The sequence below is a fragment of the Crinia signifera genome, chromosome 2 (assembly GCF_055691185.1).
Source record: "Crinia signifera chromosome 2, ASM5569118v1, whole genome shotgun sequence".
Lineage (NCBI taxonomy): Eukaryota > Metazoa > Chordata > Amphibia > Anura > Myobatrachidae > Crinia > Crinia signifera.
Genome location: NC_139218.1, coordinates 371,664,549 through 371,692,003, shown reverse-complemented (window position 1 = coordinate 371,692,003; position 27,455 = coordinate 371,664,549). Strand labels below are relative to the sequence as shown.

Here is a 27,455-nt window from a genome sequence, read left to right as displayed (position 1 = left end):
ATACTATGGGAGAGGGATGCAGAAGACAGTGGCATACTATGGGAGAGGGTTGCAGAAGACAGTGGCATACTATGGGAGAGGGTTGCAGAAGACAGTGGCATACTATGGGAGAGGGTGGTAGAAGACCGCAGCATGCTAAGGGAGAGGGTGGTAGAAGACAACAGCATGCTAAGGGAGAGGGTGGTAGAAGACAGCAGCATGCTAAGGGAGAGGGTGGTAGAAGACGGTGGCATACTAGGGGAGAGGGTGGTAGAAGACGGTGGCATACTATGGGAGAGGGTGGTAGAAGACTGTGGCATACTAGGGGAGAGGGTGGTAGAAGACTGTGGCATACTATGGGAGAGGGTTGCAGAAGACAGTGGCATACTATGGGAGAGGGTTGCAGAAGACAGTGGCATACTATGGGAGAGGGTGGTAGAAGACCGCAGCATGCTAAGGGAGAGGGTGGTAGAAGACAACAGCATGCTAAGGGAGAGGGTGGTAGAAGACAGCAGCATGCTAAGGGAGAGGGTGGTAGAAGACGGTGGCATACTAGGGGAGAGGGTTGTAGAAGAGGGTGGCATACTAGGGGAGAGGGTGGTAGAAGACGGTGGCATACTATGGGAGAGGGTGTTAGACGACTGCTGCCTCTGGCACTTCTGTTATTAGTAGGAGATTTGCTGTAGAGAGCTAATTGCTGTATTGTAGGATTCTGTATCTCTTCTTGTAGTAATCAGTGAGTCACTGGTAAAATGTTAAATACTTAAAGAGGTTGATTAATATAGAGAACTGTCAACAGCTTTTAGAAATCATGAATATTCTGTAAGCAACAGCAAGTATTTACCCGCTGGAAGAGTGCCTGGAAATAGGATGTAGTCATATAAGTCACTGTGCCTGTAATATGAAGCACTGTAAATTGGGTATTGCAATAAAATGATCGCAGGTTGGCTCTTAGAGATGTAAGGAAGCGGCAGTCTGCTGCATTATACACCTGGTGTTGTTAGGATGTACGAAGGAAGATGCTCGCTGCAACTGCGATACTGCAACATGGGTAGTGTGCTTCAGCAAATATTGCCGACTTCCAGACAGGTGTACAGCCAGAACCTTCGACCAATCAGAACGCTAGGAGCAGTATATCCTGCTTTTTTCCTAGCTGCCTCCTAATTACATAGAATGACATGTCACCAAAGCCGCTAACCATGTGGCTGCGCAGTTACTCAGAATGTCATTTATTAGCTGACTTGCGTCCGATGATCGCGCCAAGCGGCAGATCTCAGACGGAACCGGTGGGCGTCTTAATTCAAATCCTGGCGGCTGCGACATATGCATAATTTTGCACATATTTATATTGCTATTAATAGGTCCTTTATCTGCTTTTTTACGTTCTGGTTAAAACGCTACAAAAGCAGGACTGTCCTGGGATAACGGATCTGGGATCGCAAGGTGTATTGTGCCGTTATAATGTTAAATGTAAAATGATTAGCCGACTCCAGAGCACTATATTGTCTCTCTTTCTGCAGTAACATAGATGCACTTTAACAACGAGGATGGGATTCAGATTAGAGCCGGTTATTATGTTATCTCATGGTGTCACTACTCGTAAATGGGATTTTGGTGCAGAGGAAAATGCCATCAGCAAGGAGTAACATTGTGTGATTAGTCATTAACGGGTGTGATATATATAATTCCTCTCACAAAGCAGCTTCCCAGCCGATGAATAGTAGGAGAGCATTGTTTGGACATGATTGGGAAACGTTAGATGACACGTGGAAAACATCTTCAGTCTACACATTTCATGTAATAGGAAAGAGACTGAGGGGTGAATTTATGAAGCTTGGAGAAGTGTTATCTATCCCCATAAAGAACGTTATGAGCAAGGTGATAATGGTTCAGCCAATCAGCTACAATATGTAAATTGACAGGTAAGAGCTGATTGGCTGAACCATTATCACCTTGCACTTAATGTTCTTTATGGGGATAGATAACACTTCTCCAAGCTTCATAAATTCACCCCTGACACATTTAGTATTTAAAACACAATGGGGGTAATTTACTAAGATGAGAGTTTCACATGAGAAGTTGCGATGGGCAACCAATCAGAATCTTCTTGTTGTTTATATAGCACCTTCTAGAAGATACAGATGGAGCACCTCTATTTTAGCACCAGCTCTTGCCAGATCCCCACCGCTGGCGGAGAAGCGCTCCATCTGACGGGGACACGCATGCAAGACCCCATCACTCGGTGGCAGGGAGCGGAATCCCTGCCTGTCTCCGCTTTAGGGGGCAGGGTTAGGAGGGGTGCGGGGAGGCACAAGGGAGGGTCGGGGATGTGGTGGTGGTCTCAGACAGAATGGGCGCATGCGCCCCTTTCTGTCTGATGGCGAGTCCTGGTTATTGGCAAAAGAATCGCCAGGACCCACACTAATGAGAGATGCAACATTTGTAATACATCGTACCTGATTGGTTGCCTATAGCACCAATTAATGTTCAGTACAGTAATAGATGTGAGCGCTGCACAGTCATCAATTGTCTGTGGACTTAGAGAAACATAGAAACATAGAATTTGACGGCAGATAGGAACCATTTGGCCCATCTAGTCTGCCCCTTTTTTACCCTTCAGGTAATCTCAACCCTTTTTAATCCTTATTTCTTTGTAAGGATATTCATATGCCTATCCCAAGCATGTTTAAATTGTTCTACTGTCTTAGCCTCTACCACCTCTGATGTGAGGCTATTCCACTTATCCACTACCCTTTCTGTGAAGTAATTCTTTCTAACATTTCCCCTGAACCTACCTCCCTCCAGTTTCAGTGCATGTCCTCGTGTTTTATTACTTCTTTACCTTTGAAGAAAATTTCCCACCTGTACTATGTTAAAACCCTTGATATATTTGAAGATTTCTATCATGTCCCCCCTTTCCCTTCTCTGCTCCAAACTATACATGTTAAGATATTTTAGTCTATCCAGGTAAGTTTTGTGATGTAGGCCATGCACCATTTTAGTTGCCCTTCTTTGTACACTCTCCAATGTATTTATATCCTACTGAAGATATGGTCTCCAGAACTGGACACCATATCTTCAGAAGGATATAAATACATTGGAGAGTGTACAAAGAAGGGCAACTAAAATGGTGCATTTTAGAGGTCTCTTAATAGAATATATAGTGTGGCAGAGACCGTATATATTCACATGAGAGTAATGTGGAGGATCCAGACCAGGTTTTGGACTAGCCCACTGCTGCCCCTGTCACCCTTTTCCTATCACCCTCTGTTTTTCCCTGTCACACTCTGCCTCCCCCTGCCTCTCCCTTTCACCCACTGCTGTGTTGCATATCGTGGACTTGGGTTGGGGTGGAGGAAGGCTGGGCCAAGTTATAGTTTTGCCCCTGGGCTGACCACCCACAAGTGCAGCCACTGGCGGTGGTTAGGCGGAACTGGCCAGCGTTCTTGATAATGGGGGTCATATTGCCCACGTTTTTCCAGGAGGAGGTCATGGATTTTATCTTCAGTTGACCATTTCCTGTCCTTAGCAGTATGAACAGCCCAGCCATCCTGCATAAGCCGAGGGTTACTCCAGCGGTCAATGTTCACGTTGGTCCGATGCTGCCGCGTTCCCACTACCATGCATTTGGGCGCCAGACGCCTCCTGCTGCTTTTGCATAACATCGTACAGCAGCTCCTTTAAAGAAATGCCCCCACCTGTGAATCGGGCCCTGTATTACATTATCAAGTAAATAAGACTGGGCCAGGTTTCGTTAGCAAACAGAAATGTAACCAATCCCCAGAACGAGCCTGCAAGGTGCTGACAAGCAGAATCCTGGTAATAGGGGACTTTCCGCATCTGATGTTGTGTGTGACAGTTTTACGGTTTACATCTTATGTAACAACCTTGTTTCATTATTCTGCCTCAGGCACATCTGCATTACATTGTAGGCTGGCAGTGCCTAGGCGTATAACCACCTCTTGGTGTCATGCCGCGTGGCGTATTGAGGCTAGGTGTATGAGGACACCTCTGTATGTAGGCAATTGTAACGCTTCCCGGGCACAGTTACTGTATTCATCCCGCCCTCTAGAAGCTTTAATCGCATTCAAAGAAAATGAAATGCTATTTTTTTTTCCAGACTCTGCCAGTATAACTATTTCTCCATTGGCATCATGTAAGGTAATATCAGCGAGTCCATTAACTCATTTACCTTTTAATTAATACCTCTCAAGCATTTATTCTTCCCGTGAATCTGTGATGGGCAACTTTAAGCACAGTTGTTAAATATAGAAGTAGAGGTTTTTTTTTTCTCCCTCTCAGTCGCCGCAGAGCTCTCAGCACATGAATTAATGAAATGCTAAATGTATGCAAACAGTCTTTGCCTCCGCAGTGCCCTCACTCTCCGCTATTAATGTATACCGGAAAATTGTTCTTGGCTTTTAATTCTGCCCATGCATTAATCAGAGAGAACTTGCTGAAATGTTTCCGCATAATGCGTGACATATCCACGTGGCCTCATGCAGCAATTCTTCTGTGTATTACCTTATACAGTACTAGTCGTTTGTAAACCCGCTTTCATCTATTGTATACCTGCTTACACCTATTGTATATCTGCTTACACCTACGGTATACCTGCTTACACCTATTGTATACCTGCTTACACCTACTGTATACCTGCTTACACCTACTGTATACCTGCTTACACCTATTGTATACCTGCTTACACCTATCGTATACCTGGTTACACCTATTGTATACCTACTTACACCTATTGTATACTTGCTTACACCTATTGTATACCTGCTTACACCTACTGTATACCTGCTTACACCTATTGTGTACCTGCTTACACCTATTGTGTACCTGCTTACACCTATTGTGTACCTGCTTACACCTATTGTGTACCTGCTTACAAGTATTGTGTACCTGCTTACACCTATTGTGTACCTGCTTACACCTATTGTATACCTGCTTACACCTATTGTATACCTGCTTACACCTATTGTATACCTGCTTACACCTATTGTGTACCTGCTTACACCTATTGTGTACCTGCTTACACCTATTGTGTACCTGCTTACACCTATTGTGTACCTGCTTACACCTATTGTGTACCTGCTTACACCTATTGTATACCTGCTTACACCTATTGTATACCTGCTTACACCTACGGTATACCTGCTTACACCTATTGTATACCTGCTTACACCTATTGTATACCTGCTTACACCTATTGTATACCTGCTTACACCTATTGTATACCTGCTTACACCTATTGTATACCTGCTTACACCTATTGTATACCTGCTTACACCTACGGTATACCTGCTTATACCTACTGTATACCTGCTTACTCCTATTGTATACCTGCTTACACCTATTGTATACCTGCTTACACCTATGGTATACCTGCTTACACCTATGGTATACCTGCTTACACCTATGGTATACCTGCTTACACCTAAGGTATACCTGCTTACACCTACGGTATACCTGCTTACACCTATTGTTTACCTGCTTACACCTATTGTATACCTGCTTACACCTGTTGTGTACCTGCTTATACCTATTGTGTACCTGCTTACACCTACGGTATACCTGCTTACACCTACTGTATACCTGCTTACACCTATTGTATACCTGCTTACACCTATTGTATACCTGCTTACACCTATTGTTTACCTGCTTACACTTATTGTATACCTGCTTACACCTATTGTATACCTGCTTACACCTATTGTATACCTGCTTACACCTATTGTTTACCTGCTTACACCTATTGTTTACCTGCTTACACTTATTGTTTACCTGCTTACACTTATTGTATACCTGCTTACACCTATTGTATACCTGCTTACACCTATTGCATACTTGCTTACACCTATTGTATACCTACTTACACCTATTGTATATCTGCTTACACCTTTTGTATACCTACTTGCACCTATGGTATACCTACTTGCACCTATTGTCTACTTACTGTACATTGGGTGCATACACACTGGGTGATTTTTGCCCTATCTGAGCGATTTGTCTTGATCGGTTAGAAAATCTATATCTATACCCCTGAGTCGCCATCGCCTGGCTAGATCTTGACTACATGTAGTCCAGATCTAGTCAGATCACCAGAGAACATTGGTTAGCACAGATCGCTCAGCACACATCACTGATGCATAGAATGTGTGTCAGTGATTGTGTGCTGAGCGATCTGTCAAAACTATATCGCTCAGCATGGACTGAACTCACCCCGTTAGTAAGTCCCTTTACACCTATTTAAGGTGCATACACACAGTGTGATTTGAGCTTCCGATTATGACTACATAGTCAAAATCAGTAGAAAAGTTAGTACAAATAGCACAGTGTGTTTACAGCTTGCAGTGCCGATGCGCGCTCCTGTGGGATCAGCATTGCAAGAAAAATAGACTGTACAGGCAAGCCAATCCGGACTATATTGTGTACAATCTAGTGTTCTAAATAGTCTAATCTTACATAGGGCCTTATTTTGGTTCATTCTTTCTGACAAAATCCTTCTTAGATGGGCAAAACCATGTGCACTGCAGGTGGGCAGATGTAACATGTGCAGAGAGAATTAGATTTGGGTGGGGTTTTACTTCAAAGTGAGATCTATATTGCAGTGTAAAAATAAAGCAGTCAGTATTTTCCCTGCACAGAAACAAAATTACTCACCCAAATCTAATTCTCTCTGCACATGTTACATCTGCCCCCCCTGCAGTGCACATGGTTTTGTCCATCTAAGAAGGATTTTGTCAGAAAGAATGAACCAAAATAAGGCCCATAGTCACAATCTCAAGTAAATATAGTCAATATTGTACGGTTCTGGACTCTGGATAGTTCAAGGGAAATTGCATAAATCTTACCATAAACGTGCACCTTTTAAGCTGGCCATACATTAGAATGACCTAATCGCAAGCAGGTCGTAAGAGCGGTGGAACGAGCGATCATAGGTGCTTTAAAAGCAATCGGTACATAGGTGGATGCGGAACTACTGGCAACTGTGAAAAAGCATACTTAACACATACGGCTGGTTGGCAATCTTTCTGTGCCCTTTGAGTGCCAAGTAAATTTGTTAAAATTGGTGTGAAAATTGCCAAGCAATCATTTTCCTTCATCCAAATTTCCTGTAATGTTTACCTTTTATGAAGGCAGTATATTCTTTTGATTTGAATTTATATAACAAATGTGAGTGACGCCGGCATTTTTAGCAGGTATTGCTTGCATCTCTCACAGAGATTTTGGCACTCAAAGAGTTAATGTGGCATAATTACCCATAATTCTAACAACTCAAAGGCTATTCCATCCGCCCTGTCATGTCAGAACTACACAGCTATCCGGCTTCTGTGTGCTGTTACTGGGTAAGGAAAAGGGTGCGCTCTCGCCTACCATACTGCAGACTGCAGCACATGCAATAAACACAACTTGACAGCCAGAGTGAGAAGATTGCACAGGCCTACCAGTGACAGGCTCTCTTTAAGCATTATTCCAATATGCAATGTCTGATTCTTCCCATCTGACAGTAAGTAATTGAACATCGCCTCAGGATTAATCAGAACACAAACAGTAGAATCCTTCAGCATGGCATCCCTCTGTGCTGATATTATTAATCCGCAGAAGAGAACTGATTACATAAACAGCAGCCAAGGTCAGCACAGTCTCTCATAGATGTCTGTCACTGATTATATTTATTTATTCCAATATAAATGTGTATTTGCATACACACACTGTGTGTGTGTGTGTGTGTGTGTGTGTGTGTGTAACACACACAGGTTGAGTATCCCTTATCCAAAATGCTCGGGTACAGGAGAATTTTGGTAATGGATTATTCCGTATTTTGGAATATTTTTCAGTGATGTACTGTATCTTGAGGAATCTTGCATTCATGTTGTACAAACACATGATATACACACAAATATATTTTATTTGTGCATGAAACAATGTTTCATGCATTTGAATGCCAAGCAATTATGTCATACTTGCTACCCTCCCGGAATGTCCGGGAGGGTCCCGCAAATCGGGTCCCCCTCCTGGCCCCCCCAGGAAGGTGGGCATGTTTCCCTCATTGTCGCCACAGCCCCTGCTCCCCCCTTGCTCGCAGTATAAATTTCCAGATTTCGTGGGTCCGCGGGGAGGGGACGGGGCTAAATGACATGAATCGCATCATTTCGTGTCATTTAGCCCCTCCCCCCATCCACGGACCCACAAATTAATGTGGCTGCCTGTCGTGGGGGCGGGGCTTAGTGACATCAGCCTTGCCCCGTTCAGCCCCCTTTTCACTCCACTCCGGGCTTCTCCCGGAGAGTTTTCAAAAGTAGGCAGGTTTGCATTATGTTCTTGCACATATTTAGTGCCAGTTAAATATTAATTACAGTACTAGTAAGCCCGCTCGAAGCAAATGCTTCGAAAGCTAGTTATCTACCTTGTGATCGCCTCTGTATTTGTGCATGTGTGTGAGAGAAAGAGATGTAGTTTTACTCAATGCTAATAAATGGCAGTGTTTATATAGATGATGTCCCTAGTAGTTCCAGTTGCATATCTTGTCCCCAGTAGTACCAGTTGCATATTTTGTCCCCAGTAGTGCCAGTTGCATATCTTGTTCCCAGTAGTGCCGTTACAGATGTCCCCAGTAGTGCATGTTACTGTTGTCCCCAGTAGTGCATGTTACAGATGTCCCCAGTAGTGCATGTTACAGATGTCCCCAGTAGTGCATGTTACAGATGTCTCCAGTAGTGCAGGTTACAGATGTCTCCATTAGTTCTTTTAGCACAGGCATGTCCAACGTTGGCCCTCCAGATGTTTTGAAACTACACATCCCAGCATGCTTTGCCACAGTTTTGCTTTTAGAGAATGCTAAAACTATTGCAAAGCATGCTGGGATGTGTAGTTTCAAAACATCTGGAGGGCCAACGTTGGACATGCCTGTTTTAGCAGATCGCCTCTGTATTTGTGCATGTGTGAGAGAGAAAGAGATGTAGTTTCACTCAATGCTATCAAATGGCAGTGTTTATATAGATGATGTCCCCAGTAGTGCCAGTTGCATATCTTGTCCCCAGTAGTGCCAGTTGCATATTTTGTCCCCAGTAGTGCCAGTTGCATATCTTGTCCCCAGTAGTGCCAGTTGCATATTTTGTCCCCAGTAGTGCCAGTTGCATATCTGGTCCCCAGTAGTGCATGTTACAGATGTCCCCAGTAGTGCATGTTACAGATGTCTCCAGTAGTTCTTTTAGCAGATCGCCTCTGTATTTGTGCATGTGTGAGAGCGAAAGAGATGTAGTTTCACTTAATGCTAACAAATGGCAGTGTTTATATAGATGATGTCCCCAGTAGTGCCAGTTGCATATCTTGTCCCCAGTTGTGCCAGTTGCATATTTTGTTCCCAGTAGGGCATGTTACAGATGTCCCCAGTAGTGCATGTTACAGTTGTCCCCAGTAGTGCATGTTACAGATGTCCCCAGTAGTGCATGTGACAGATGTCCCCAGTAGTGCATGTGACAGATGTCCCCAGTAGTGCACGTTACAGATGTCCCCGGTAGTGCACGTTACAGATGTCACCGGTAGTGCACATTACAGATGTCCCCGGTAGTGCACATAACAGATGTCCCCGGTAGTGCACGTTACAGATGTCTCCAATAGTTCTTTTAGGAGAGGAAAAAAAACTTACATTCTGAAAACTACGGTTTTCGGGAATTATTTGGATAACGGATATCTGGATAAGGGTTATTCAACCAATGTGTGTGTATATAAACACTGAGTGGCCAAATTATTATCGAACCATCTGCGGACAATGCCAGCTTTATGACGGGGAGCATTGTCTTGCTGGAAGCATCGATCCCCGGCAGTTTACACCATTAACATAACAGGATGTGCTTGATCTGCGATAACACTCAAATACCCTTCGCCATTCAGATGTTGTTCCACAGGAACCAAAGGACCCATACAATGCCAAGAAAACATCCCCCAAACCATAATATTGCCTCTACCAGCTTGAAGTATTGCAGTTGGGGTCCATGCTTTCGTGCTGTTTTCTCCATATTCGCACCCTGGCATCTTCATGGTGTAATTGAAAACTCTATTCATCAGACCACATGACCCTTTTCAAGTCCTCTACTGTCCAATCCTTGTGCTCCGTTGCGAACTGGAGACATCTGCTCTTGTTCAAGGCAGACAGTAGAGGCTTTCAAACAGGTTGTCGGCTTCCATAGCCTATACGGTGTAATGTGCGGTGAACAGTTCGTTCAGAGACCTTCGCAGTTGCTCCTTGATTAATTTTCCCCGCAATTTGACTTACTGTTGCTCTTCTGTTGGACTGGACAACTCTGGCAAGTCTCCTTTCAGACCAACCACAAGCCTGATGTTGAGCTGTCTGCTTGGTAGTCCACTCTCTGTAAACATTAATAACTGCTGCTCTCGAACACTTCACAAGTGCAGCCGTGAAGCTCATACTGGTTCCGACGGTTCAAGCACCTACAATCATCCCGCGTTCAAACTCAGTTAAATCAACATTTTTTGCCCATTTTTTCGCAAGCAACACAGAGCAATTGATGGTTCACTTGACCTGATTTCCCTTTTTATAGCTATCTCGCCCTCAAGCGGCAACAACCTAGTTATGGCCGATCTACGTATAAGTGTCAAGTGGTCATAATAATTTGGCCACTCAGTGTATGTGTGTTTGTATATACATATATACATGTAGTATATGGTTGGGGGGTGCATGATATGGAAGAGGATTGGGGTGCAGTGTAAGAATACGTATTGTACAAATCCTCATACATATTATAATGTCCATCTCTCTCAATAATGTAATGTATGGTGCAGCTTCATCCCATAAATCTAAACAGGATCAGAGTGTAGCTAGTAAATACAGAAACGGGTGCCGGATGGCTCCCCGACAGTCATTACTCCGACGTTGGAATCCCGACTGCTCCCTCATGGGGGTCCATGACCTCCATAGAGGGAGAATAAAATAGGTTGCGAGCGCAGCTCACCACCATGCCCGCAGCGTGGCAAGCACAACTTGGTGAGCGCAGCGAGCCCGCAAGGGGCTTATTTGCGCTCCCCCCGCTGTGCAGTCGGGATTCCGACGTCTGAGTTATGACTGTCGGAATATTATACCACACCCACAGAAACAGAGAGTGCACCAATTGAGCAAACAGTTAAAACTTTACTATATAATAAAACTACTCACATACATTGACGTTAGAAAATAACCTATTACCAGCTTAGCAATGGGTCGGTCAATTGTAGACTTGAAAGTCAAGCAGTATGGAGGGTACAAACTGATGGAATTCTTCTCCTCAGTCTACTTGTCCAGCTTCAAAGAAAGATCTCTCCTGAGGACACCAAATCACCGCTGCTCTATAATGACGTCGGTGGCCACTGGAGGGCGCCCAACAGAGCTCCATTTAACCTCCCACCCCCCTGGGTACACTGCACACTCCCACCATATGCTGAACCTATATACACTGCACCCCAATCTTCTTCCATATCATACACCCCCCAACCATATACTACTCTCGCCATATACCGCGTACCCTACTCCATATACTGTGCTGCAACCCCACGTTACTTGTCAACCTGTGCCTTGGAAACAAGTCTCAGCAGTAACAAGGAAACTGATACAGGAAAAGCCAGATGACCCTGCAGCGCTCAGAGAGGAGGCACCGGGGACACGTGTGGCCAGTTATGACAGGAACCCGTCAGCTCCTGTATGAGTAGCGATCCCCACCCAGTAATATTTGTATGTATCCGGAACTCCAGGACATTGCACTAAACATATGGCTTCATTTAGTTGCGGTACCGTCAATACACCTCTAGTGTGATTGTTTCTTTACACTAGACTGAGAGAGACTCTGCTGTATGGGCCTAATTCAGCATGGATCGCTAAGTTGAGAAACTGCAATCCGATCGATTATTGAACGACTGCTAGTGCGCAGTGTTTGCATTGTGCATGCGGGCCAGCAATTTGCGAATAATTGTGCGTGTGCATTCTGCTTCAATGCAATCACATTTTGAATGACAGGATACCAGCTTTTTTCACGGGGGGTCCCTGGCGTCACCGGTGACCACTTCCAGACTGTCACTTTAGAAGAGTTGCGCACGCCTTTGATTGGCGCAGATGGAAAGTACTCATTGACGTTCCGGTTTTAACAAATGGATCTGTGTATGCATCGCCTTTAGCAATGGGTTGGCAGTTTTTGCAATGGGCGTTTTTTCTTTCTGGGCAGCGACTATTTGATCACTGCAGCTGCTTTTTCTCATCTTAGTGATCCGTTAGGCTCTGTAATAGGGGGATATTCAACTGCCCACTGTAATGTACACAAGCTAATCCATCCCCTGGGGATAATCAATTGTCCCTAATACCAGCAGTCATTAGGGATTTTTAATGTGCATGCCTGAGGCAGATGGATAAAATACCCAATAATCTGACTGGTCAAAACCGCAAAGGCTTGAGAATGTGTTTTCACCCAAAAAAAAAAATTCTGCCAAAAATGTAACTCATCTGAAAAATGTTTGGGGCTAATTGAACGAAATAAAGTAACATGGTTACTGCAATCTCCTGGACTGTTGTCTATTTTTTACTTTACGTACACACAAGGCCATAAACCAAACTACACCAACTTTCATCTCTTCTCTTATCTCAAAATATCTCCCAAACCAACCTCTTCGCTCCTCACAAGATCTAAGTCTCTCATCCACACTCGTTACTCGCTCCCATTCCCGATTGCTGGAATGCTCTCCCACGCACAATAATACCCTTTTTCCATTTGCAAGCCGGGTCGCACCCGGGATTTTGTACCTGGCTACAACCTGGGTGCGACCCGGCTTGCAAACCCATTCACACTAGAGTCCCCACCCGACATAATGCCGGACGGGTGACGTCATCGGGAGGTGGGGTCGGGGAGGCGCTGGGAGATGAAAGCATCTCCCGGTGCCGGCTTTTGCACAGTAGTGAACAGGAACCGGTTGGCATCGACCCCGGTTACCCGTTTACACTACATAGTGACCCAGGTTGAACCGCTACCTGGGTAGAAATGCCGGGTCTCACGACCTGGGTTAATTCTACAGGGAGCGTTTCCACCTGCCTAAAATCCCGGGTTTTGTGCGCTCCCGTGCAAAAACCCGGGATATGTAGGCTAGTGGAAAAGGGGTATTAGACCCTCCTCCAGTCTCCAAACCTGCAAGCGTTTCCTGAAACCTCACCTCTTCAGACAAGCATAGCAAATTTCAGAACTAGCCACCTAATCTTCATATACAGTACCGTTCCTATCTAATCACATCCCCACTGTACAGACCACACATATCCTCTCTCTTTTTCACACTTTCCATTCTCCTGACCCCTGGCCAAACTGCTGGGTTACTGTATCATACAGCGCACTGGTGGACTTTATGCAATAAAGGATATCTATCCTTCTGTATCAATGCCTATTTCCCTATAGATTGTAAGCTTGCGAGCAGGGATTCAGTATGAAATCCCAGCGGTCGGGATCCCGGCGTTCAAAATCCCGACGCTGGAATCCCGACAAGGGGGGGAAGTGGATAGCCCCCCCCCCTTACGGGCTCGCCACGCAGTGGGCCCGGTGGCTCGCTACGCTCGGCACGCTAATTTATTCTCCCTCCAGGGGTGTCGTGGACACCCACGGAGGGAGAAACTGTCAGGATTTCGGCGGTCGGGATTCCGGCGTCGGGATTCTGAACGCCGGGATTTAAACTGCATCCCGCGAGCAGGGCCCTTATACCTTTTGACTGTCTATAAATACCCAGTTTGTTGTACAGGTACCACTGTTTTCTATTGTAAAGCACAATGGAATATGCTGCGATATACAGGAAACTGTTAATTAATAATAATAAATAATAATTGTCATTATTCAAGTAATTTAAAAGCAAAGATTTACATAAATGGATGAAGCTCATATGGCCTATATAAACAGGAACATACAAATTTTGGAAAAACAGGCACAAACAAACATTATACTGGACAGATCTTTGAGACCGGCGACTGTCACCAGAAATTAGGAACATGGAAATCGGATGAAACGCGCCTTTACTATCTGATGCTCAGTAGCAGATGGCCTTCACATTATCTTGACCTTACATTTAATTTTACATCTTCTGCCGCAGGTTTTTTGTATGCGACCTCTGTTTTGTTCCACTAAACTAATACTGTAACAATAAAAATCTTTTTTTTTTTTCCTTTTCATCCCCATTTATATTTTACAACCCTATTTTGTCCAAATACATTAAAGGATTTAACAAAGTGTTCTACTTAGTCAGTTAATCCTTGCTCAGTGTGTAAAACTCTTTGTGTCTTTCACTTGGAATTTAATCCAGGTCTTACTGCAAGGTACAAAGGATGCTATGAACTTTACTATTCCTTATAGTTTATATTATGTATTGTTTTATATCCATTATTAACTTTCTGGGCTTCTGAAAAGAACAGTGCGTTTAGAACAGAGCATTCTGGGCCAAGCATTAACGGTGAACAAGCAGTTTGCCATACCCGCTTGCACCAAGCGACTGCACATGCGCTGGGGACTGATTAAACCAGAATGACCCCCATAGATCACAAGGGTCAGGACAGAGGCAGATCACTCTAGCACGTGATCACACCTAACCATTCTAATCCCTCCCCCCTGCTCTGATAGGCCTTATGCCCGACTTCATTACCATAACACATGACTAGCTACTAAAGTGCAGCCTGCAAGAACCCTTCAGTGGTTTATGTCTTCCTCACTGCTTAATCAGCATTCGGTGTTTCTGTTGTCCCTCAAGGATTTGCTGTGATTCAACAGCAGAGGCTGTGAGCTTGGACTGAAGTCATACCAGTAACTGCAGCAAATTACTGTACTTGCCCAGCAATTCCGTGGTGGTCCCCTGCTGCAATTAAGAACACAAAAAAAATCAGGAAATAAGAGCTTCAAATGCCCAAGCCACTGATCCACCTCCAAACAGGCGCATAGAATGAGACACATTTAGATAAACATTCATTACTGTTCTTTGACCACGCTTACACCACATGGCAATGCGTTGGTATCCCAGCAGTGGGAATGCAGGAATTCACAATACCGTTGCCGACATCCTGACTACCATTGGAATCCTCACATCAAGTTTGCGGGTGAGATCTAGGCACTATGGGGGATACGTTGAGTTAGGCTACGGGGGGGGGGCCTGGGGTTTGAGGGCTATGGGGGGTTAGGCACTTGGAAGGTGGGTTAGGTTTAGGATGCAGGGTGAAGGATTAGATTTATGCTGCAGTGTAAGGAGTTTAGGGCAGACTAGGATGGCTATGGTTAGTGCAAAAAGATTTTTGGCCCAACGCTACATGACCAATCCCCATTATGTGTTTTAGCTTGGGCCCTAATTCTGGGAAATAACTAGTTATAAAGTTGCAGTCAATGTATTAATGCAAAACAACATGTTAAATTGCCTGTACAGTATAATGGCTTTATATGTGTCCTACCTCCAAGTCTGTCTGTTGTTACCCAGTTTGTTTTATCACTGTCTACTATTGTAAAGCGCAACGGAATCTGCTGCGCTATATAAGAAACTGTAAATAAATAAATAAATGTGTCTGTTCCCAGAATTCCAACTTGATCCATCAGAAGGTGTCCCCTCCTACAGAGCGACATGGGTCACCCATCTTGTCTTTCATCATCCTGGAACAATTCAACGCTATCCGCCTGCTGCAAAGCATCCACCAATCCCTGGCAGCTCTCAGTAAGGTCATCCGGGGAACCTCATTGCTGACATCTGATGTACAAGGTCTAGCAAGTGCTTTATTAGAACAGAAGGTAATCATGGTGCCTACAAAGCTGTATTTCACTTCAATGAGTTTCCAATGATTCATGTGTGTTGCAGAATACATAATTAAATCCGGAAATGATGATCAAATGTTAATGAATAAATATAATAGTGTACGTTTTCCCCAAGGTCACTAAAACCATTAGCATAATTTGTGGGGGAAAAGTATTTAATTATTTATTATATAAAGGTACAGTGCGAATGTACAAAGTCTTGAGTTTCTAGGAGGCCATCTAAGATGCCGCTGTGCTTGTTGCGCAGACTGCAGTGGTGTCTGGTGCAATAAAGTTTTTATTGTTTATTGTGGCATTCAGCGCTGCACCTCCTGCACTCTATGGTAGCAGGACTGCAGAGGAGCCGAGGTGGGCAGCTACTGTACAAGCTACTGTACATGACAAGTTTCCATGCAGACACTTTTTTTTTTCTTCAGGCTTACAGTATTCAGTCTACCAATTCCTCACTCCTGACTGTCTGAAAATAGTATTTTAGCCAAATGCTGAAGTTATTTTTTTTAAACTCTGATGTGTACAACTGTATGACAGGGATGCTTTCAGCATCCGGCGATCTGGTGTTCATAATACCGATGCCGGTATCCCAACTGCTAACAGGAATCCCGACTGGCAGGATTATGAGCGTAATTATGTTGGGCGGGGAAGGAGGTAGTTAGGTTTAGGCACTAGGAAAGATTTAGGGTTAGCGAGTGTTGGGCACTATCAGGAAGGGTCAGTGTCAGGCTGCGTGGGGGGGGGGGGAGTGTTAGAGTTATTTTATGGAAAGGGAGGATTAGGGACCGTGTGGGAGGGGGTGCAGAGTGAGGGTATGTATACCTACCTGACCCCTGTTTGTATTCCCTCCTTTGGGTTGCTGGCAATGGCATGCTGTCCATCTGCATCCCCATCGCCGGTTATCCATATGTATCCCCATAACACGGGGATATGTATTTTTGTTGCTGTCGGCCCTGGTTCCCCTCACCCTGTCTGTTGCCGGCCCTGGTTCCCCTCACCCTGTCTGTTGCTGGCCCTGGTTCCCCTCACCCTGTCTGTTGCTGGCCCTGGTTCCCCTCACCCTGTCTGTTGCTGGCCCTGGTTCCCCTCACCCTGTCTGTTGCTGGCCCTGGTTCCCCTCACCCTGTCTGTTGCTGGCCCTGGTTCCCCTCACCCTGTCTGTTGCTGGCCCTGGTTCCCCTCACCCTGTCTGTTTTAGGCCCTGGTTCCCCTCACCCTGTCTGTTGCCGGCCCTGGTTCCCCTCACCCTGTCTGTTGCTGGCCCTGGTTCCCCTCACCCTGTCTGTTGCTGGCCCTGGTTCCCCTCACCCTGTCTGTTGTTGGCCCTGGTTCCCCTCACCCTGTCTGTTGCTGGCCCTGGTTCCCCTCACCCTGTCTGTTTCAGGCCCTGGTTCCCCTCACCCTGGCCCTTATTCAGAATCGTGCGGTACGGCCCGCGTGCGGCCGTACCGCCGATGTTTTTTGTCTGCACATGCGCAGAGGTCATTCTGCGCATGTGCAGCCCCCTTCGCCGCAGACGGATTTCGTCCGCCGCAAAGGGGGCGTATAGGGGCGTGAGGGGCTTCAGCCCCTCATTTCCCTATGTGTACGCCCCGCGTTTCATGGGCGTTCCCATGAAAACGCGGGGCGTATGCATGGTAATGAGGGCATGACGCCCTCATTACCATGACATGGGGGCGGAAAGCTGACGTCGCCGGATGTCAGCTTTCAGCCCCCTTACAAGCTCCCACACGGACGATTGTCCGTGTGGTCTGAGCTTGCGGGAGCTGCCGCGGCGTGCGGGCCTGCCTTCGATGGTCGTCGACCATCGAAGGCAGGGGGCAGCTCCCACCATGGTGGAGGCGTAGCCTCCACCATTTTTGTGCGGATCGCCAGCCGTCCGTGTACGGACGGCCGTGGCGATCCGTCCGGTGGGCGGCCCTTGGTTTGTGCGGTCGGAGCCCCGTGTGCGGCTCTGACCGCACCAACCAGAATAAGGGCCCCTGTCTGTTGCCGGCCCTGGTTCCCCTCACCCTGTCTGTTGCTGGCCCTGGTTCCCCTCACCCTGTCTGTTGCTGGCCCTGGTTCCCCTCACCCTGTCTGTTGCTGGCCCTGGTTCCCCTCACCCTGTCTGTTGCTGGCCCTGGTTCCCCTCACCCTGTCTGTTGCCGGCCCTGGTTCCCCTCACCCTGTCTGTTGCTGGCCCTGGTTCCCCTCACCCTGTCTGTTGCTGGCCCTGGTTCCCCTCACCCTGTCTGTTGCTGGCCCTGGTTCCCCTCACCCTGTCTGTTGCTGGCCCTGGTTCCCCTCACCCTGTCTGTTGCTGGCCCTGGTTCCCCTCACCCTGTCTGTTGCTGGCCCTGGTTCCCCTCACCCTGTCTGTTGTTGGCCCTGGTTCCCCTCACCCTGTCTGTTGCTGGCCCTGGTTCCCCTCACCCTGTCTGTTTCAGGCCCTGGTTCCCCTCACCCTGTCTGTTGCCGGCCCTGGTTCCCCTCACCCTGTCTGTTGCTGGCCCTGGTTCCCCTCACCCTGTCTGTTGCTGGCCCTGGTTCCCCTCACCCTGTCTGTTGCCGGCCCTGGTTCCCCTCACCCTGTCTGTTGCTGGCCCTGGTTCCCCTCACCCTGTCTGTTGCTGGCCCTGGTTCCCCTCACCCTGTCTGTTGCTGGCCCTGGTTCCCCTCGCCCTGTCTGTTTCAGGCCCTGGTTCCCCTCACCCTGTCTGTTGCCGGCCCTGGTTCCCTCACTCTGTCTCTTTTTATTCCCCCAATCTCCTCTCTCTTCCATCTCTGCCCCCTATTGGCTGTCTAACTAGACATGTCTGTCCAGTGACTGCCTATCGCTCTAATATCACCGGCCCCTCCCTCTTTCATCTCTGTCTCTTTCTATCTCTTTTGTATCTGTAGTACCCTGATACCCACTGTCCTGTGTAGCGAGTGCTACTCGGGTGTGGGACAAGGGGTCTACACCAAAAAGGTCGACAACCATTAGATCGGCAAACAAGAAGGTCGACATGCAAAAAGGTCACCATTCAAAAAGGTCGACACATGCATTAGGTCAACATGGGGAAGGTCGACAGTCTAAAGATCAACATGGGTTTTTAAAATAAAAATTGTTCAAAATGTCAACACAGTCAACATGGACACTAAAACGTAGCACCGCGTCCCCTCGCTACGCTCGCCATGCTATATACAAGGCATGAATGAAAACAGAAACCTAAGTCAATGATTATGCAATGTAAATACGACAGGTACAAATGTCAATTTCTTTACTAATAATAATTAAAACAACAATAGCAACAATTAAGAAAGCAAGAGAACAGTTTGATTCTAACGCTGCTACATAGTTGTCTACTTTCCTGCATTCTGCAGGAGACTCCCTGAAATTGCAGCAGTCTCCCTCATTAGTCTAGCAATCTCCCTCATTTCACCTAGCCCACATTACACTGTTACATTTTTGGGGAATAAAAGGAATGAGAGATCAATGCATTTACATTGAATTATCAGCACCATTTCCCAGCACTTTACCAAGTATAGTAGCTCTTACTAACTGCTTTGGGCGTATCTACATTTGTATATAAGTCATTTTAAAAGATTCCTCTCAGATGTAGCAGTACACACCCACTCTTCTAGGTGCCACGTTCACAATCTCTTTTCATAATCTTTCCATATATGGAACTAGACATGCCCTTTGGGAGGGGCATGACACGCCCCCTCAATGGGGTGCTGTGCAAAATTTTACTACGAACTATAATCTCCCTGAAACTAGTTTTCAAAAGTAGGCAAGTATGCGCTGCAATAAGAATTCTGTAGGATACGTGCACCTAATAACACTCTAAGTTAGGGGGTTGGCTGGGATGTGTAGTTCATCAACAGCTGGAGGGCCACTTATTGCCCACCCCGGCTTTAAGGGGTACAATTTCTAAAGGGTGAGTTAATGAAAGTGCGATCTGTTACCCATAGCAAACAATCAGACTCTACCTATTATAAAAGCTTGATAAATGGCACGTAGAAACAGAATAGTTGCTATGGGCAACATCTCTCACTTCGAAAACCTCACACTTTAATAAATGTACCCCTTATACACCTTTCACACCAGCCTAAATTCCCAGGTTGGGCCCCGGGAACAACCCAGGACTATAGCTGGTGTGAAAGGTTCCAGGAACAAATTCCCGGGTAAAATTGCCAGGAATCCAACCCTGCTAGGTAGCAGGGTTGCTCCCGAGTCCTTCCAGGGTTATTGGCTGATGTGAAAGGTGCAGAGACATGTCCCTCCTTCCCTTGTTGCCTCTGCTGATGCTGATTTGCTAGCAGGGCAACTTCCTGTTGTGGTGGATGCTCACAGACACGCCCAGAGACAGCATACAGCGTGCAGGGAGACAGTGTGCATGTTCTGTGGCACCACAGACCCCAGATGTGCATTTTAACCCCCTGAAAGCCAAGAATGTCTGCATTGGCAATAACACAGCATACAGGAAGACACTGTGCAAGCTCTGTGGCACAACAGAGGCACAACTCTGTGGGGTCCAGCAGTGCTATGTCAACCCTGAAAGCCTGCAATGTCTGCAAAGGCCCACCATCCGTCTCTCCCTAATTACCTCGTCTTTGTGAGCCTAAAAAATGTCATTTTCAATGATATTCTCATAGAAATGCAGGGTCATCCCGGGTTGAGTGTGAAAGGTGCCGACCCAAGTTGTCCCTGCTTCAAAAGCATGTGTGAATGGGTCCCAACCCAAGAATGTCCCTGCATGTCCCTGGAATTTAATTCCCGGGTTGGTCTCTGCATTTCTGGTGTGAAAGGGGTATTAGTGTCTACGGACAGTCACACAAGGTAAGGAGCTACAGTAATACCCCATTCACACCACAAAACAAATTACTGGGTTAAAGCTTTTCAACCCGGTAATTTGATGGGAAACCCGGGTTTTTTGGTGGTGTGAAAGGGTCAACACGGGTCTTAAATCCCATCACTCCGACCCTACTCTTGACCAGGGTTGGAGTACCGGGATTTAAGACCTGTGTTGACCCTTTCACACCACCAAAAAAACCCGGGTTTTGCGGCAAATTACCGGGTTGAAAAGCTTTAACCCCGGTAATTTGCGGGGGTGTGAATGGGGTACAGCTGTACCCGGCAAAATTACCCGACACTTATGCCGGGTAATTGCCGGGTGGCTGGTGTGAAAGGGGTATTAGTAATCTCTCCAATAATGAGACTGTGTAATCAGGGAGGATTACAGATAACAGACGTTATTGTTGGTTTGGTAATCAATAAGCGCTAACATGAGGTCAGTGACTTTATGGGGGTGACTGATAATGTGGTGCCTAGAGGTGAATTGAACCCTGCAGAATATGAGAAACTTTATTTCTCTATAATGTAGTGAATTATGTATGTTTTTATATATATAGGCATCAATTATGGAAGCTCACAGCCTGGTTAAATGCAGAATATAGTTCATAGCATAATTAAATGCTGCAATTTCCTTCTGAGATTGTAAGTATTGCTTCCCATTCCCTAGGTAATTCAGCTGCCTTGTAGTAAATATAAATGGTTGTGAACAAGTCCCGTATTCTGGGCCGAAATAATAAGCATCTGCTATTGGCAGGCTAGTGACGGAGCGAGAACACAGCAATAAATAGCTCTGACAGGTACACAAAGACTTTGCATTAGCAGGATGACGGCACAGAAGTCTCACCTTACATTTATGCTTAAAGGATGGTGATGGTAAAATGCGCGCAGGATAATGTGGACAGAAATAGACTAGTTCTGACACGATCTGAAAAATCTGCATTGCCCACTATCAGGATAGGGGTAACTCATAAAAGAAGCCAATTACCGCTCACAACTGCCTCTGCTGGGAGAATTATACAGGAATAGGGAACATTGCAATCTGACCCGCCATGTACACTTTACCAGAGGTTCTCAAAGTCGGTCCTCAGGACCCCACACGGCGCATGTATTGCAGATCTCCTCAAAGAATCACAGGCGAAATAATTAGCTCCACCTGTGGATCTTTTAAAATGTGTCAGTCAGTAATGAGTGCAGCTGTCGGGTGACCTGGAAACGTGAACTGTGTGGGGTCCTGAGGACCGACTTTGAGAACCACTGCACTATGCAATAAGGAGAATGTGAATTCCTACCTCAGCCTCACTAGTTATTACAGTATGTACTGTATAGGCTTCTTTGTCATGATTCATTTTCTAGAGCAATGTACATTAATGCACGTAATGTATATGTTACTGGGACATTTTTCCTTTTATAAGGTTTACTTTTTTTTATAGTGTCCTCTTTCCTGGCAAAACAAATGGGAAGGGCCTGACGATCCCTTGCAGTACCTCAGAGGACTGGTATCCCGGACGGTGGCAATCCAGGTAAGAAGGTCATGTTTCTAAGGCTTTATAGTAATGTATGGCACAAGTGCGGATAACGTTGTCATAGAGTCGTGTTCTGGAAATGGTTCTTTGGGGTTTATTACATATATTACACAATTAAGGGGGTATTCAATATGTGCCTGAAGGGCAGTCGGAAATATCGACACACATCTATTCAGTGCAGCCGTTTCAGACCACAATGAAGGCATGAAGTTTCACATTTTTTTTAAATCTCAAATTGTATTGTTGAAAACGACCACTGGGTTGTCGAATCCGTGCGTGCTATTGTCAACAATCCACAGACGTGCTGACAGTCGGAACGGTTCTGACAGTTGGAGGATTGAATCCGACTGTAGAATTGATTACTGAAACAGAAGATATTCAGACTGTGGAGCGTGTATGTAGTGATGTGTGCCGTGTGTCATATAGCCAGGGACAGTGTGCATTGTACTGTATATATGGCCCAATTCAGACCCACTCTGATGGCTGTGAATTTGCAGACTGTCTGATAATTGAATAATTGCCCATGCGCTTGTGCGGGGTCCACCTGCATACAGCCCATGCGACGGCTAGCCTTCGCTGTCAGTACGCAAGGTGATTGACAGTCACTGGGCATTTGGGCACAAAACGCTGGTGTTTTCTGGAAGTATCCCATAAAACGCTGGTGTTGCACAGCCATTGGGAGGGAGGGTCACTGACATCAGCAGCAGCCTCCTTCTTTCCAGAGCCTTTGCAGCGCATTCTCAGCCATGCGCAGGAGTGTGTGCGTGTGTGTGTGTGTGGGGGGGGGGGGGGCGTTTAACTGCTCACTGGGCCTATGTGTATCTGGACAGATTGCATTAACATCCATTCGCGGCCTTGCGTACGCACCCTGTGTGGGAAGCAGGAGGGCAGCTGACATCCGGGGTCAGCTGCCCACCCCCCGCACCCGCGCCATCGGGTAATTACCATGAGAACGCCCAGCGCATCCCCTGGCCCACCACCCCACGCCTCCGCCTGCACTGTTGTGTACGAGTGCCTGGCGCATAATCTATTGGCCGTGGCCGCTTGCACACAGTGGCTGCACATGCGCATAAATTACTGCACAGACGCAAAAAATCGCTCCCCTGCGAGTACACACAGGGGAGCGTGTAGATCAGAATAGGGGCCTATGTGTGCGCTATATAAAGAATTGTTCATAATTAATAAGTGTTTATATTTTATAGCTGTGTTACTTGGCGCAATCTGTTATCTTTGGTAATAACCACAGATCTTATGCCGCAATAAGCTCTCTTACTTCCTGTCCTCAGGTCTCCATTCACTAGCTCACACCTCATGTCACCTGACTCCCCCTTCCCCTTAGATTGTAAGCTCCTAAGGCGCCTAATGAATTATGTTGCTTGTCCTATACCTTTACTTATCTCTTATGCCTAGAAATAAATCACACAAAAAACGTATTCTATAAATAACGACAAGGACACCAAATGCATAAGTTTAAACAGGTCATGAATATTTATTGGAATGGTATGACCCCTATGTGTCTAAGGGATGGCAAAGAAAGCCGTTGAGACCAGCACCAGCCCTAGGTGTTTCTCATGGTAGCGACCGAAGTGCCCCAATCCGACAACACCCCTTATTGTGGGGTACAGCCTGCGCTGTGACGGACATACCACCCCTTCTATGGCCTGGCGAGGATACTTCCATGAAGTGTCCAACGTCCCAACGCCTGAGTCGGGACTCGCCCGCCGTCTTGGCAAAGGGGGGCAATACCGCACAGAGACCACCTGACACCCCACCTGACTGCTGGTCGAGAGCGCCTTCTCGCCGATTTATAATTGAAGCTATAGAAGCCAATTTGTGCATGGCCCTGAGGCCAGGTAGCAGCAGATGGAAAGGGATACGGAGGGTGGGGATCCAGACTTAAAGAGGAAGTACTTCCTACCAGCATCACCTAATATACCCCTCTCTAAGCTGACGCCCCTATGCTACCTGATTGGCAGATCTACCTGCCACTCAACCTGAAGGTGGCCATACACACGCAGATTTATCTGCAGATCTGTCTGGTTGGAACAAAATCCTGGTTATGGATGAGAGCAAATGACAGTTGACCATTTGCTTGGAAATGCTGGAAAACTGACAAACTGTCATTCATCCATAACCATGTTTTTGTTCCAACCAGCCAGATCTGCAGATAAATCTTACTAGTGTATGGGCACCTTAAGATTAACCCTGGGAACTTTGCACTTTCTTCACTTAAGCCTATGCAGCCCTCGTTCTATCTAAGAGCAGGTTCCTCCTCCCTCCTGTTCTCACAGCCTTCCTCTTCTCTTGATCATCACCTACAGCTTGCTACTACAGATATGGTCATTAGATTACCTGAAATAGCTCGACTTGGGTAAGGTCGACAGGGTCGAAAATGGGAAGGTCGACGGTCAAAAGGTCGACATGAGTTTTTCACTTTTTTTTTTAGATGAAATGTGCCGACAGTCTGTGTTTCATGCCCTACCATCCACTATGGTTGGTAGAATAGAATAGTGTAGCGAGACACCGACCAAAGCATGGACGTGTCCATATCGACTGTGTTGACATTCGGGACAAAAAAGTGAAAAACTCATGTTGACCTTTTGATGGTTCAGGCCCGGCACCTCACTACACTCGGCACACTATTTTATTCTCCCGCCACACCCTAGTGGATGGTAGGGCATGGAATACCGCCTGTCAGCTCAAAAAACAGTGAAAAACGTCTACGTTTTGATTGTTGACCTTCCCCATGTTGACCTAATGCTTGTGTCGACCTAACTCCATGTTGACCTTCATGCATGTTGAACTTCAGTCATGTCAACCTTCATGCATGTCGACCTAATGCTTGGTGATCCAGTGACCATATCCCGCTGACAGCTGTGGTGTTATTTGTTACTTGGCTACTGTTCCGGTTAGTATACCGCTCTGTTTACACTGCACTGCAGTGGCGGAACTACCGTGGGTGCAGGGGATGCAGCTGCTATGGGGCCCGGCGGCTGGGGGGGCCCGATAGACAGCAAGCACTCCCCTGCACCGTGCTTAGTTTTTTTTTTTTTTTTAGGGAGCCGCGGCCGCCTGTATTCTGTTGTTCGCTGGAGGGGAGAGAGGCTGAGCAGCAAGCAGACGTAAGGAGCCGGGCGGGGGGATGGGCGGGGGCGCTAGTCCGGAAAAGAGACTGCGAGGGAGGAGGGACTGTCTGCCTAGCGCACTAGCGCAGGCACGGCAGTGGAGTGCTACATTCTCATTCATTGCTACTGACGGCGATGCGCAGCCGATTCTTAGTAATGTGCGGTGGTGGCTGTGTCCACAGAGAGGTACAGCCACTCACCACAGTAGTCACCACCTCCTGCTCCCCGCCGGCTGCCGCCTATACCCTACCCTCCCCGCCGCCTAAAAATCTCACTCCCCTCCAGGCTCCTCGTGCTCCAGTCCTCACTAGGAAACCATGGACTGAGCTCCAGGAGCCTGCTGCTACTTTCTCCCCTAGTACTGGCTGTCTCTGCTCTGACAAGCAGATCGGGGACTAACAGCCAAACTTCTGGAGACAGCGCAGGGGCATTTTGACTTTGCTGCTGTCAGTGAGTGCTCACAGATAGGCAGTCATCCTGATTGGCTGCCTGTACGTGAGCTGTGATTTACTTCAAGAGAGCAGCACATTCAAAATGCTGCTGCGCTGTCTCTACAAGTTTGGCTGCCAGCCAGACTCAGTCAGTACCCAATCTGCTTGAGTCAGAGCAGAGACAGACAGTCCTAGGGGCGAAAGTAACACCGGTCTCCTGAAGCTTAGGAGCTTTGTATCTGGGTCACCAATCTCCTGCTATGCCGCCCGGGGGTCTTTGGGCCTGAGACACCAGTCCCATTTTCCATCTCCTGATGGTGGCCCTGCAGCAGCACGCACACCTGCCCCCCACTCCTGCTACTGTTGCATAATTAAATGGACCCCTATGCTCCCACATGCTGGTGTACAGGCCTCTCATACTCCCACACCTGTGAAGCAGAGAGGAGCCGCGGTGACTGAGAAGCAGCGTGGGACAGAAATGCGGTAAGTTTGTAATTGTTGCCTAATGTGTAATGGGCTTTGCGGTGTGTCACTTAATGTGTAATGGGCTTTGTGTGTTTTTCCTAATGTGTAATGGGCTTTGCGGTGTGTCCCATAATGTGTAATGGGCTTTGCGGTGTGTCACTTAATGTGTAATGGGCTTTGTGTGTTTTTCCTAATGTGTAATGGGCTTTGCGGTGTGTCCCATAATGTGTAACGGGCTTTGCAGTGTGTCACTTAATGTGCAATGGGCTTTGCTGTGTTTCTACTAATGTGTAATGGGCTTTGCGGTGTGTCCCATAATGTGTAATGGGCTTTGCGGTGTGTCCCATAATGTGTAATGGGCTTTGCGGTGTGTCGCATAATGTGTAATGGGCTTTGCGGTGTGTCGCATAATGTGTAATGGGCTTTGCGGTGTGTCCCATAATGTGTAATGGGCTTTGCGGTGTGTCCCATAATGTGTAATGGGCTTTGCGGTGTGTCCCATAATGTGTAATGGGCTTTGCGGTGTGTCCCATAATGTGTAATGGGCTTTGCGGTGTGTCGCATAATGTGTAATGGGCTTTGCGGTGTGTCGCATAATGTGTAATGGGCTTTGCGGTGTGTCCCATAATGTGTAATGGGCTTTGCGGTGTGTCCCATAATGTGTAATGGGCTTTGCGGTGTGTCCCATAATGTGTAATGGGCTTTGCGGTGTGTCCCATAATGTGTTATGGGCTTTGCGGTGTGTCTCATAATGTGTAATGGGCTTTGCGGTGTGTCCCATAATGTGTAATGGGCTTTGCGGTGTGTCCCATAATGTGTAATGGGCTTTGCGGTGTGTCTCCTAATGTGTAATGGGCTTTGCGGTGTGTCCCATAATGTGTAATGGGCTTTGCGGTGTGTCCCATAATGTGTAATGGGCTTTGCGGTGTGTCCCATAATGTGTAATGGGCTTTGCGGTGTGTCCCATAATGTGTAATGGGCTTTGCGGTGTGTCCCATAATGTGTAATGGGCTTTGCGGTGTGTCTCCTAATGTGTAATGGGCTTTGCGGTGTGTCTCATAATGTTCAATGGGCTTTGCGGTGGGGCATTACCCTTTGAAGCGAGGCCACATACTTTTTTATAGAATCTGTCCATTCTTTATTTTAGAAAATATATATTGGAGGGGCACATTTTTTTCTGTTCACACTAATGGTGGCCACACCCGGCGGGATGCGCACTGGTAGAGACCTGAGTTAGGGGGGGCCCCATTATAATTTTTGCTATGGGGCCCACAAAGTTCTAGTTACGCCTCTGCTGCACTGTCTTATAG

General features: G+C 46.7%; 1 protein-coding gene across 3 annotated transcripts in view; it reads left to right on the top strand.

The window, feature by feature from the left end:
- The window catches only part of DYNC2H1 (dynein cytoplasmic 2 heavy chain 1), a 324,861-nt gene that overhangs the window by 229,967 nt on the left and 67,439 nt on the right, over nucleotides 1-27,455 (top strand). For all 3 annotated transcript variants that reach the window (XM_083170072.1, XM_083170071.1, XM_083170070.1), the window contains 2 exons: nucleotides 15,555-15,764; nucleotides 22,032-22,121. In XM_083170072.1, the coding sequence (XP_083026198.1) occupies nucleotides 15,555-15,764; nucleotides 22,032-22,121 (300 nt within the window). The remainder of the gene's footprint in view (nucleotides 1-15,554; nucleotides 15,765-22,031; nucleotides 22,122-27,455) is intronic.